Source organism: Plasmodium fragile (genome assembly GCF_000956335.1).
Source record: "Plasmodium fragile strain nilgiri unplaced genomic scaffold supercont1.33, whole genome shotgun sequence".
NCBI lineage: Eukaryota > Apicomplexa > Aconoidasida > Haemosporida > Plasmodiidae > Plasmodium > Plasmodium fragile.
In genome coordinates this window covers 223,364-236,550 of record NW_012192613.1, presented here as the reverse complement: position 1 = coordinate 236,550, position 13,187 = coordinate 223,364, and the positions used below count along the sequence as shown (strand labels likewise).

General features: G+C 38.0%; 2 protein-coding genes across 2 annotated transcripts; one reads left to right on the top strand and one right to left on the bottom strand.

The window, feature by feature from the left end:
* Positions 1-1,080: 1,080 nt before the first annotated feature.
* Positions 1,081-3,441, top strand: AK88_03091 (uncharacterized protein; the record flags this gene model as incomplete). Its single annotated transcript, XM_012480714.1, has 8 exons — positions 1,081-1,164; positions 1,305-1,526; positions 1,668-1,745; positions 1,897-2,058; positions 2,188-2,298; positions 2,546-2,730; positions 2,921-2,966; positions 3,178-3,441. 8 exons carry the CDS (start codon positions 1,081-1,083, stop codon positions 3,439-3,441), a joined length of 1,152 nt encoding a protein of 383 aa, XP_012336137.1.
* A 1,763-nt stretch (positions 3,442-5,204) lies between these two features.
* Positions 5,205-8,669, bottom strand: AK88_03090 (uncharacterized protein; the record flags this gene model as incomplete). The annotated part of the gene is made up of 1 exon (XM_012480713.1): positions 5,205-8,669. The coding sequence occupies one exon, from the start codon at positions 8,667-8,669 to the stop codon at positions 5,205-5,207; it is 3,465 nt and encodes a 1,154-aa protein (XP_012336136.1).
* Between the last annotated feature and the right edge of the window lie 4,518 nt (positions 8,670-13,187).

Sequence of the window (13,187 nt, the reverse complement as noted above, 5' to 3'; positions counted from 1 at the left end):
AAATAAATATTTTATCCCTTCCTATTTGTCGTTTTACCCAATTTGTTGCTTTTCCTATTTGTTGCTTTTCCCATTTGTAGCTTTGCTCCATCTGTCGTTTTGCCCATCTGTCGATTTTCCGATTTGTTGTTTTTTCAATTTGCTGATTCGCCGATTTACCGATCTTCTAGGCTGTGACCGCTGTGAACACGTTTTTTTTTTTTTTTTCCTACCTCCGTTTTAAGTTAAGCTGTTTACAAAGCCTAGTAGTGTATAATTAAAAGAAAAGAACAGGAAACAAAAGAGTTGCACAGGATCCGCAAAAGGAACTCCACAGTAGCTTCACAAAAAAAAAAAAAAAAAAAAAAAAGGGCCACAAGAAATGGAAACGTGATTAGCCATAGTTAACACGTTACCAAAGAAGCGCAAAGGAAGCTTCATATTTATATATACATATATATGTACCTTCGTATATTATACGCCTATTTTACCTACACAATAATATTTGTTCGCCGCACATTGATCGAGCGTTGTATGAATCTGCATATATGTATTTAATTTATATAGCCGTGAAGGTACACACAGAAAAAAATTGTAGTAGCGCCTAACCGACTTTAGTTAAAAAAAAATATATATACACCTTTATGTATGTGCCTGCCCATGAATAATTTCTCTTCCAAAGTTGTTGCCGCATCAGTATTTAATTATAATTTAAAGCTTCTAAAGTTTTTTTTTTTTTTTTTTTTGTGATATCTTCTTAATCCCCAATTTTTTCTACTTTTGAATAAATTATATCATCATACCACATGTTGGCCGATTTGGTAAAAGATGAGCGACGACATGGAGAGTGGCAGAGACGACTGCGAGAATGAGAGCGACAACGAGTGCAAGGCTGGAGCGCCTGCTTCGTACTGCAATCTAGCTAATCGTTCCATACAACAAAAGGAAAAAACGCAGCACACATCGCACAGCTAAAATGTGTGCATAGGCTGTCTACCCAGCTGAGGAGATGTCCACACAAAAATCGTTACACCTTTATAAGCTGCTCACATTTGCATTGCCTTTTCCCCCTGTTACCTTTCCTTCCTGCAGGAAAACAAAATGAAATGGAATAAAAACTTCCAACCGAACAGCATATTTGTGTATAATTTTCCAAGTGAATGGAATGAAAATGACATAGAAAATGTAAGACGCGGAAATGGGGTGAACCCTAAACCCTGCATAAAGTTGTGGACTCATTGGGGCACACTGTTATGTGTGTCGCTTTACATGCAGGATTATTTTGTACATATGCATTTTTTTCCATATTCCTCCCCCCCCTTCAGAACTTTATGATTTTCGGAACCATAAACAATGTTATAATAGACAAGGATATAAACGTGTATGCCTACGTCCAATTTCACGATGGAGAGTCGTGTCAAAAGGCTATGGAAGTTATGAATGGGAAGGAAGTGAACGGAAAGGTTCTGAAGGTCACTACTAGAAAGGTGGTGGAAGAGTGCATGGACATGAATTCTACGAACATTGAAGCTTCACAGAAAAACCAGGTAAGGGGGAAAAACAAAAAAATGGACATACTTATGCGAATATGATGAGGAGATAATCTCCCCCCAAAAGCGTGAAAATAAATTCCTCCAAAAAAACACTCATTTATATTGTGCTTTTTTTTTCTTTCCGCTCCTTTTTAGCCAAATGGTGAAAGTAAAAAAACGACGCTCTTTGTTTTTTACCTGCCTCCCCATTGGAATGACCAAGATTTATTCGATGTAAGAGGGATGAATTGTTATTGTAGAGAATGGCCTTTTGGGGCAACACCAACTTCCATGCGCTTACGGCCATGTGGTATTGTACACACGTATAACTACTTTGATACTTATTCGTTCCCTTTTTTTTTCCCCCCCCCCCCCCACTTTGAAGAAATTTAAAATCTTCGGAAATTTGGAAAGCGCCACGGTCGCCAGGAAAAATGACAAAACGAGTAAAGGATACGGTTTTGTTGTTTACACGGACCCCCACAGCGCCACAATGGCCATATCAAATATGAACAAGGTGGAAGTGTACACCGGGAAACGACTCAAGGTGAGGATTCTTCCCCACTCGGGGAGATCACGCCCTGTAAAGAGGAACAGCTGGCAAAGCAAAACGACAAAAATGAACATACCAATCTTCATTCACCTTCCCGCCCCACTTTTTTTTTTTTTTTTTTAGGTGCTGTTAAAGTCTAGCTGTAACGAAAACATCAAGAAGAAAGTAAAACCCGGGTGCACCATTTTCGTTTTTTATTTACCAAATGACTGGAGTGATAAGGATTTGAAAAGGGTAAGACTTGCGCGAATGCCTAAATTGAGAATTAACAAAAAAAAGGGGGGAAAAAAACATATTAGTGTATAAAATGAATATACTTTTCACCCCATATATCAAATTATTCATGTGTCTCCTAATGTGTCCCCCTCGAAAATAATGCTCATGTGTAGCTTTCCTACACAATGTGCACCCCGCATTACTCACTCCCTTTTACTGTCTACCACCTCACTGTTATATTTGTGACGCCACCCCTTTTGTGCAGCATTTTTCGCACTACGGAAATATCTTGGGTGCAACGATAAAAAGAGAAACGAATGGAAAGAGCAGAGGATACGGCTTCATTAATTTCGAGAATCAGCAAAGTGCCATCAATGCCGTGGCCGGTATGAATGGATTCAACGCGGGAAACAAGTATTTAAAAGTCTCCATAAAAAAAGGGGAGGAACAGTAAGTATATTTAGTTGCAGAAAAATGGGGTTACCATTTCGGCAAAAAAAAAAAAAAATAAAAAAAAAAAAGGAATCGTTAGGAGGCGAACAAACATACACATTGTAAGCTGTGTAGTTCATGCCCCATTTTACAAGAAATAAATATTATATACATATATATATTTTTTTTTTTTTTCCAACCATTGCAGGTATTTGGCCCCACAGTACCTAAATATCGATCGAATGGGAAACAATGTAATTTAAAAATGCATACGAAAAAAGAAGCGTGCCGTTTTTTTTTTTTTTTTTTTTTTTTGGCGCGTGGGACGTTTGTATCTAAATGTCCCACACGTGCGTAATGTGGACAAAAGCGTCCTCTCTCCCGTGTGCTTCTATACATACATAATTGTTCTATACACGTAAATAAATGGTTACCCCCCCGTTTCTTCTCCTCCCCCAGGTGCAGTCCTACGGGTCACCACCTCCACCTCCACCACCTATGACATGCCATGGAAATGACTCACCCAACTTTGGAAACGGCGATATGTATCACATGCAGACCCCGATACCCAACACTAGATTCAGCACCAGAGTTCCACAAAACGACATGCACCAAACCTTTTTGAATTCGCAGTTTGGCCACTTCCCCTACAGCTTCTTCAAAAATAATGACCAGGCGCCATACATGCAGAGAACGTACAACAAGAATTTCAACATGGGAAAGACTTAAGCTGCTTAAGTCGCATGAAAGAGAGGAGGGTTTGTGGAGCTGATTTTTATTTAAGCATTTGTTGGGCCCGCCTCTATACCGGGCACACATTTGATGGGCGTATATTTTAAGGACTAATTTTTAAGGACTAAATTGTAAGGACTAAATTGTAACGACGAAGAATTTCTGCATGTCCATTTTTAAACGTGCCGATTTTACGCACGCGCGCGCCCTTGCATGCATCGCATGCATTTGTGTATCCACGTATACGTCCGCATATGTAGAATCTCATTGAATTAAAATGAATCACTCCAAAGTGGTGCGAATTAAAATGCCCACGAGTTCACCTTCGCGCGAGTGTCTGGCATATATTCGTTTAGCACAGCGAAATACTCACCCGCACCTACACAATATAGGTGTGCATGTCGTTCACGTATACACCCTCTCTTCGCACACAAACATACACCCTTCATCTGTGCACACACAACGAGGGTTACACATACTCCCCATGATGTACACTCCCTCACACCATCTAATTAAAGCAAACATCCCCTTAACAAAGGAACCAGGTGTGTTCTATTGTAACCCCGTACTGCATTTTTTGCACACTTTTTTTTTTTTTTTTTTTTTTTTTTTTTTTTTTTTTTTTTTTTTTTTTTGATGACTTTTAATCTTGATAATTTATATGAGGACTTCTGAAAAGAAAAGTTCGTGAAGTTTTTCATGTGGCTTTTTTAGAAATTTTTTACGGCGTTGTAGCTACTTTTACGGATGAGTTATTTGCGAAGCTATTTATGTGCCTACCAACATTTCTTTTGACTTCTGTAAAACTTCCCAAACGAACCTGCCGTATAATTCTTTATATTCTTCTACCCACCCCAAACCAAATCCGTTGGAAATTCCGCGCAGACCATGCCCAAGAAAAGTTCCCTTTACGTCATTTCGAGGCGCTTTTAATTTGTAATTGCTCCGCCATCTCTCACCCTCGCTTTATTCTTTTTCACAACGCTCGCATTGCAAGTTGTTCTGCGGACACTTATTCTGCCTTACGAGGCTGCTGAAATGGGTATGTTCCGGAATATGCACAAGTAAGCTGTGCAGCACGGATTTTGTACAGCACCTACAAAGGGGGGGTAACCCCTGTAGCAACGCTGGAAAGGAGGGGGAGGTTGAATAGAGCAGAGGCCCGTCGCCATCTCATTCCCCCTCTGACCTTTCTTATTAACGCACCTAAATCCGTGCGTGCGTGTCGCGAAAATTTAAGCATACGCAAGGTGGCCTTTATAAAACGTGGAGAATATGTAGAAGGGACATACGCATCCGTTACAGCACGGTGTGACCAAAAGGAACAAGTCACAACTCCCCTTAAGAATAATTCCCTTTAAAACGCCATTAAGCCTGTCTACCCTAACTTCGAAGTGGTTGGGGGGCACGTGAATTTGGAGACCTCCCAAAGTAAATTCCCTTTTGAAATGGTTTCCATTTTTGTGTCCAGTTATGAAATGAATGTTTGACTTAATCGAATGCATGTTTTTTTAAAAGTTTACACAACATAATATGTAGGGAACATGACGCACCCCTTTTCGCTAATAAAAGGGGGTCGAAATGGAGGAAGGCAGGCGGCAGTGCCTAAGTCAGCGCAGCGCAGGTGATAAGATATGTACGTAAATACGAGTTAAATGTGCATAGCCGCGTGGGGAAATACCCCACCGATTTGTTGCCGCCACCACCCCCGCTCTTCTGACCGGCCGGCTAATCGGGTCAGCCCGCTTCGCAAAAGCAACTTACTCGATGTGTATTTGCTTGAACTCCTGATCGACGTTGGTGGCGTAGCCATTGGCCTTCTCCTTGCTCGTAATAATGACAATATTTTTTTCAAATTCGTTAATTTTCTTCTCTAGCAAGTCGGCAAATTTGTAAAAGTCTTCTTTCGTTGTTTCCATGATTCTTTTTCTAAAGTCAATTCGATCCTGCTTTGTCTCATTTGAAATAATTCTCAAAAGGGACAGTTTGCTGAGTTCAACTCCCCTTCTAGGTTTATCAATATTACCAATGGCGTTAATAATGTACCTACGTAAATCATTTTTCGTCATGGTATCTGCCATTTTCCTTAGTCCTTGTGCAGATTCTCTAAACGTCTGAAGAGTTTTCTCCAAATTGGGATCCCTAGCTGATAAGAATACGACCGAACCGTCATATTCAATATCGGCAAAAACTCCGTAGGCACCATTTAGCCCTCTAACTGTTTCCCATAGGTATGAATTTTTCAAGGCAGCTACAATAACGATGAAACATGGGTCTAAAAATTCCTTTTCATTAAATAAAATTCCAGCCATAGAAACAGCATTTACAAATGTTGGGATGACAAAGAATTCTTTTTTCTTTTGTTCCTTTTCTATAACTTTGCTTTGTTTTATTTCTTCATTCCATCCGATGGTTTTTTCCGTTTGACTATTCTTGGCGTCATTCTCCTCAAAGTACTTAAGTAAATTCTTAAAGGACACTTTCGACTTGACAAAAAGTTCATCCAATGCAGCAGAGTCTGACGTTACGCTAATTAGTAAGTTCTTCTTTGTGAATATTTTATTTCTTATCCTATTTAAAATTTGCTCAAATTTGGAAAAATCCGATTCAGCCAATTTTAACTGTTCTTGAAGTTTGAGGTAATTTCCATACCCAAAGACTAAATCATGTGCATAGTACTTGGCATTCATTTGAGACTTGACATATTTTAACAACAAGGAATACCCTTTAGAGCTAAATACAGTTTTCATTCCATTGATTTTCCTCTTCAAAATTTCTACTATCTTTTTCTTGTTAGAAAAGTCAGAGTCTTTTATTGCTTCCAAGGCTATCTCCAGCGATTCATTACATTTATGACTTAACACATGCATTTCAAAGTTGAACAATCCATGCGCATTATACTTGCTAGTAACTTTGAGATGGTCACTAATGGAATACAACGCAACGTTCGCCATACTATTTCCTATGTTCTTTTCCCTCAAAATGACAAACTCTTCAGATGATCTCTTGTTCGTTTTATTTTCCAAGATGAGCATTTTGAATAAGTTCAGGTAACTCAGCTCCTCCAGCGTTAAATTGTCCAGACTAAAGATGAACTGCAGGTACAGGATGCCACTCGTTGGCATTTCGTAAATGAGCATTGGTATTTCTTCTTGGGAAATATGGTTCTGTTTTGTAGCTCCATTTGTGATTGCCTTATCTTGGGAACCTTTCAAAACGTACTTGTTAATCAACTGGTCCATATTTTTCTTAAGCACATCTTGGCTTGATTTGATTTGGTTATACTTGCTCATATTATCATCCTCAGAGATGGTAGTAAAGTAAGCATTCGCAGGAATTTCCAATGTTTCCTTATTCAAATCTGAAATATTTATTATGGGGAAATTATCCAAATGTTCAGGCGATTCTACTGTATTTTTGTACTTGGTTAAATTTTCAAAATCGAGAATAATATCATCTCTTTCCTTTTCTGTTAAGCTCTCAATTTTTTTTTTTAAAGTCTCCTTTTCTAAATCTTCCTGTTCCTTTCCATAATTTTCATCACCTTCCATGAGAATGACCGTCCTATGGTAATTATTTATGAAATGCTTCTCGACAAATTTTTCCAAATATTTTGGCTCATTTTTTATTTTGTCCTTAACCACATTCAAGTGTTTTTCAAATTCGAAAATGAGAAGTGGGTCCCTATTATAATTTAACCTAGACGCCATCTCAAAAATGTAATCTATACTTTTGGAAGTTTTCAGGTTTGCCTCCTTCAACACAAATTCGATATTATTTATGGAAGCCTCAACTGCAGATTTGTTGAACCCTTCATCTACCACTTTTTGTAATGCTTTCAAAACGACGTTCTCCACCTCGTAATGTATTTTGTCCAGAGGTATGTTCTTTTCATTTTTTTCTTTTATTCCTTTAAGACCGATACTGAAAATGAACTGCACGAGGCTGTCGTCCAGGCCTGTATCTATGACCGTGTTCCCCAAGCCACAATCGATTAAAGCTTTATACAAAACACTTTCCGTTGTATGAGTAAGGAGGTTGTTTATGATCAGCAGGGCGAAATAATCTTGAGGGGATTCCAAACTCAGATCTACATCCAACAGATCATTTTTCTTCGGATTTAACAACCAAGAAATGGAAACCAAATTTTCTTTTTCTTCAGAATGGTCAGCAAATTTTTTCTTCACGTAAAAGGGCCCTTTTTTATACTCCTGATAATTTACATTCTCCACAGCATCATCTCGGTACTTGCTAAAATCTAACTGATTCAAATAATCGTCAACAAAATTTAACAACTCGGTGGGATCATTCTTGCTGAAAAATATGACCTTAATCTTTTTGGGGTTATAATTCTTGTAATAGAACTCTTTAAACTCTTCGTAGGTCAAGGTAGGGATCTCTTTGGGGTCTCCACCACTGATATTCGAGTGCACATTATCTGGAAATATATTTTTCATTATAACGTAGTATAAATGTTGTAGTGGGCTGCTAAAGGATCCTTTCATTTCACTATAAACAATACCATTGTACGAAACTTTGTAATCCTTTATTTTTGGAACATCTGCATTTTTCTCTTCATCCTTCAGCTTCTCTACTTCGTAGGTCCATCCTTCCGTTTGAAAAATAAATTTATTTTCCAGTACATTCGGTTGGAACACACTATCCATGTAAACAGCCATGATGTTGAAAAAGTCTCGATTGTTCATCGACCCAGCCATGTACACAGTTCGGTCGTTAAACGTATATGCATTCAGGTGCGTATTTAATGTCCCTTTTTCCAGCAGACCCATAGAATCCTTATAATTGAAGTTTTTCGAGCCAGACAAAACGGTGTGCTCCAAAATGTGCGGAATTCCCTTCCCTGAATGTGTCAACGTTTTCACGTAAAAGGCAAAAGTCTGTTCTACATCCAATGGGTCGTTGGAACCCAATGCTATCACCTGCGTTTTCGCCTTCTTATGCTCATACACCGTGTATGTCATTTTGAACTTGTCACTAAACCTCTTCTCAATAATGTTGTAACTCTTATGTTCCGGGCACTTTTCCTGTGCCCACTCCGGGGACTTATTCATCATGGCCGTAAATGAATACAAGTTCGTCGTGCTTATAGAATAAATGAAGCTGTTCGTAAACACATTATATTTTCTTTTTTCCGCTTTGCATAATAAGCCATTAAAACAATTTGTGATGATATTTAAATACCCCAAAACTCTCATTAATTTCATTTATTAAAGAACGGTGGGTTTTTATAAAAAAAAAGAAAAAAAAAAAAAACAATTATTTTGTTTTTTTTTTTTTTCCTTTTTACAGGTAGGGGGAGGAGGAAATTTTATTTTTATGTTAAACAAAATTGTTCGCGTAAACAAATTTGTTTATTTGTTTTTATATTCACCTGGAGTTTCTTCTACATAAAAGTGATCGATGTAATATTTTATGTATCCAGTCCTCGGCCGCCGTGCAAAGAAGGAACAGGCGGCCTTCAAACCAAGGTGCGAACAAACCTACGTAAAAGGGATCCCTATCCTACACGTGCCCAGTCATGCCACTATTTTTTTTTTTTTTTTTTTTTTTTCCCGCTTAAATAGCTAACCGGGGGGTCTCAAGCGGCCATGACGACATACACGTACGCGCTTCTCCTATTCGTTTGAGTATTTTCTTGTTCCAGAAGCATACATGCGGCAGGGGGGCATACGCATATGTACTGATTATATATATTTATATGTTCAATAAGCTAGCATATAAATTTACCTGGGCTGAAGCGATTTTTTTCTCGAATTTTTAAGCGTCGACCGGGGGTTCCCTTTTTCCAACTCTTGCCGTACACCAATTTTGCCTTTGTGTTCTGCGCGTCACGCGGTAAATTGTGTTCTCTCGATTCACTCAGTTTGGTAAAACTGGTCAACTGTTCGTGTTGGTTACTGCATCAGGTTGGTTACTTCATCAGGTTAGTTACTTAATCAGGTTGGTCAAATCGTTCTTTTTTCACAAGGCGCACTTTGTTCACTTCGTTTGGTTGCAGTTCGCGTAATTTTTTCCAATTTCGTGCTGCCCACAAATTCTCTTCCGTTTGGTACACTTTTGTGTCATTTTTTTTTTTTTTATTGCATGTACATGTCACATGTTCTCAATTGTGGGATCAATATGTTTTTCAATTTCTGCATTTCGCTTCTTCACATGCGTGGAGTAACGGTCTCCTTGCGTACCTCCGATGAACGAAGTGGAAGCAAAGGTGTGCGCTTTGGAGGGAAGCACATGCCCTGAGCTCGGGACGGCGCGTAATGGTGTGCCTGCATGTGCAAGTGAACATATGTAACGGTGAACCAATGGAAGCACAAGCCCGATTGCGCGCAAACTTTTAAAAAAACATGTGCTTTCATAAAACAAGCGCACGGACCATACACATTTGGACGTACGCGTTGTAATACTTTTCACTCACACGTGTGGTCAACAGGCAACAAGTAGCGGAATGCATAGACATGCGATCGAACGCTCGCAGAGGTGGAAGCAATTCTTGACCCGCAAACGTGTGTTCATGTGATCAGTATATCGTATGACATAAGAAACTCTTCATGAACTCTTCAACGATGTTAACCATATGCTGGCACGTAAATGTGTAAAGCCCCTCTGCGTACGCTCTATAATGTGCATATTGACACATTTAAAAGAAAAAAAAACAAAGAAAGAATTTTCTTTTTATTACCCCCCTTTTTTATATCTCCCATGTGCAAGTACCTGTTACTCTTACAAAAACACTGCCTCCATACATACCATACCGTAAATTTAACGAACTTGCGCGAAAACGCAATTCGCATTGAACCGTTGAAGAGCGGCAAGCCTGGTTAACGCGGACAGAAATTACACCAGCTGCATGGCACTTCTAACCAGTAGTAACCATCAAACATCAGGCCAAATGGTAAGTGTGAACAAACGGACGAACGACCAAATGATACTCACAAAAATAATCTTACACACCGCAGTTGTGCCTACATAAGTCCGTAAGAACACATATAGTATTCCTTCAAAGGCCTACAATTTCACGCCTTTTTCACTCCAAATTATCCATTAAACGTAAATTCCCCTGTGTAAAAAAAAATTCCCCTTAATGCTTAAAGAATACACTTTTTTTTTTTTTTTTTTACGCTTTCCTTTTACGTATTTTAAACATGAACAAAATTTATCCATTTGGTAAGCACTTCTCATTTTGCGTGACCATTACACACTTTGCAATTACTTATCGGCCTTAACGTAAAGGCAATACTTCAAAACGGTCATATAATGTGCAACTTAAATAGTTAAAAAAAAAAACTCATATGTACAGGTAGGCAATTTTGTTTTTTTGAATGCAACTCTACCATGGTACCCTTCGTTTGAGTAAGTCCCTCTTCCCTTTAACCACAAATAATGACCACTTTTTTTTTTTTTTTTTTTTTTCGTCCGGAGCTTTTGCAAAGACATACGTGCGGGGTTGTCGTACACGCAGGTGTATACAAGAGAGCCCGCAGCGTTGTAACCAAGTGACCACATGTACATTATGAGCTCCACATGGAGATACAACATGGAGCGGCCAGCGTGATGCTACATATTAATATGACAGAAGCGTTTATATAACTGCTTTACAATAGGGCCTATCGCGTATTAGTGCAAGGTTGTGATATCTCCACTTTTTAACTCAACATATCTGGCGCACTTGCAGTGACAATGCGTAACCCTCTCACACATATGCACAATTGTACATTTCTTTTTAAAAGGGAACACATATATATATATATATTCCCCGGAGTTATGCAAAAAAAACAGAAATAACGCGCGATTTTGTCAAATACGAAAAAAAAAAAATGTGTAGTCCACTGTGTACCTTCCCCCTTCACATATGCGCGTAAAGGCAAATGTGGGGGAACCAGCAACGCCGTTATGCCAATGTGGCAGAAAGAGAAAAAAAAAAAAAACAAAGATATGCGCGGTCATACAATCGTACAACAGTAACGTTTTGGTAATGCGCAAGAATGGATATGCACATACGGTGAAAGGAAGCTTTCCCCCAGTTTGAAAAAAAAAAAAAAAAAAAAAAAAGCGATAATTAGACAAAGTGTACAGAATTATACGAAAATGATAATAAAAATTCTCAAAGAGAATTCGTCATTTTTCGTGAAACCCAAATTTTACTTGGCCTCATATTTTTGCTGCACTCTGTGTTCTTTAATGCTTGTGTTATTTTTTCACAAAAGAAAAAATTTCTGCCACTGTATTAAATACCCGCGGTGTATGTAGTCCAGCTTATCCCCCAACCTCAGGCCGCAGCACAGGTGTGCGCATTGGCACATTTAAACGTGTTTGTTTATCCCTGTGAAAAGCGTTTAATTTTGTTGCGCTTCTTTCTTTCATATTGGAGGGAGCTATATTATTCGTTACATTGTATTAAACAGCAGCAGCCACATATAAGTGTACACTATGCATGGAAGAATAAAGTAGGTTGTACGGTTGAAATAATAATAAAAAAAAAAAAAAAAATGCTATATTTTGAACTTCTTTTTTTTTTTTTTTCTTTTAATTAAAATGAGTAAAAAATGGTGGGGATTTTTCAAAAATTAACACTTATAAAGTTATAAGCCAAATCGCTACATATGCAACCACATCGTGTACAATCTAACAATTTTTTTTTTTTTTTTTTTTCACTTAATTCAGCATTTTTGTGTTAGCTAGGTTTTTTTAAAAACGCCAATTTTTTTTGAAACGATTCGCAAATCTCGAATGGTTTAGAAAATAGGAGCAAGGCAGCTACCAGCATCACAGCCCCCCCCAAATAAAAAAAACAAAAGAAAAAAAAAAAAATTTCAACTTGAACGCAAATTTATGTACATATTTATTAATAGGCAAAAATGTTGTTTTAAAACATATTTGCATATGTTCAATAATATCTCCTGATTGTTATGCTCTTATTTTTTTTTTTTTTGTTTAAAGAGTTATTCTAAAAGCGAACTTGTATAATATACGTATATTTATTGAGAATGAAAGAACAAAGGGACGAGGCTAGCAAAAGGAGGCCAGTAAAAAAACAAGGCCGGTCATATTTTTGTACATGATGAAAATAACGCGTACTTGTATAAATACGCGCACTGTACAAGTACAAGCGCGAGTTCAATAGATTATACAAACGCTCACACTTGTATTACAAATGCGCTCTTATATATACGCACATTTACATATACGTACATTTCCAACGTATATTCATGTGCATTTTTTTTATTTCCCCGAGAATTTTTTGCTAGCATTGCTGATGATGCCTCTCGTCCATGTTCTTCTGGCATTTCAGCAGTGTGAACTGTTTTTCCTTTTCTTTTTCATTGTCCCCATTTTTTTACATGCTTTACCGAAAGTACCTTTCGTATTTGTTTGTGTCCCCTGGCGTGAGAGTTTTAAATTCCCCACGTGGAAACTTAAGCAAAGGGTATTATGCGCAATGTGTACATAAAACGCTGAGCAGTACACAACAATGTGCACATACCAGTATGTACATACGAGCGTGTACATACTATTATGTTCGCACGGAGGTACACGTGTAAATTATATTAACACAAGGGTGTACATATGAATATGTTCCTAAGAACATATTTGTAAGCAAATGAATAAGTATCTTTATACTTCCTCTTGTACTCTTTGTTTTTTTTTTTTTTCTTCTTCTTCTTCCCTTTCTGCCACTGCCAGTTTTCCCCCTCTTTTTAAACCCATTTTCCCACGTGAAAATA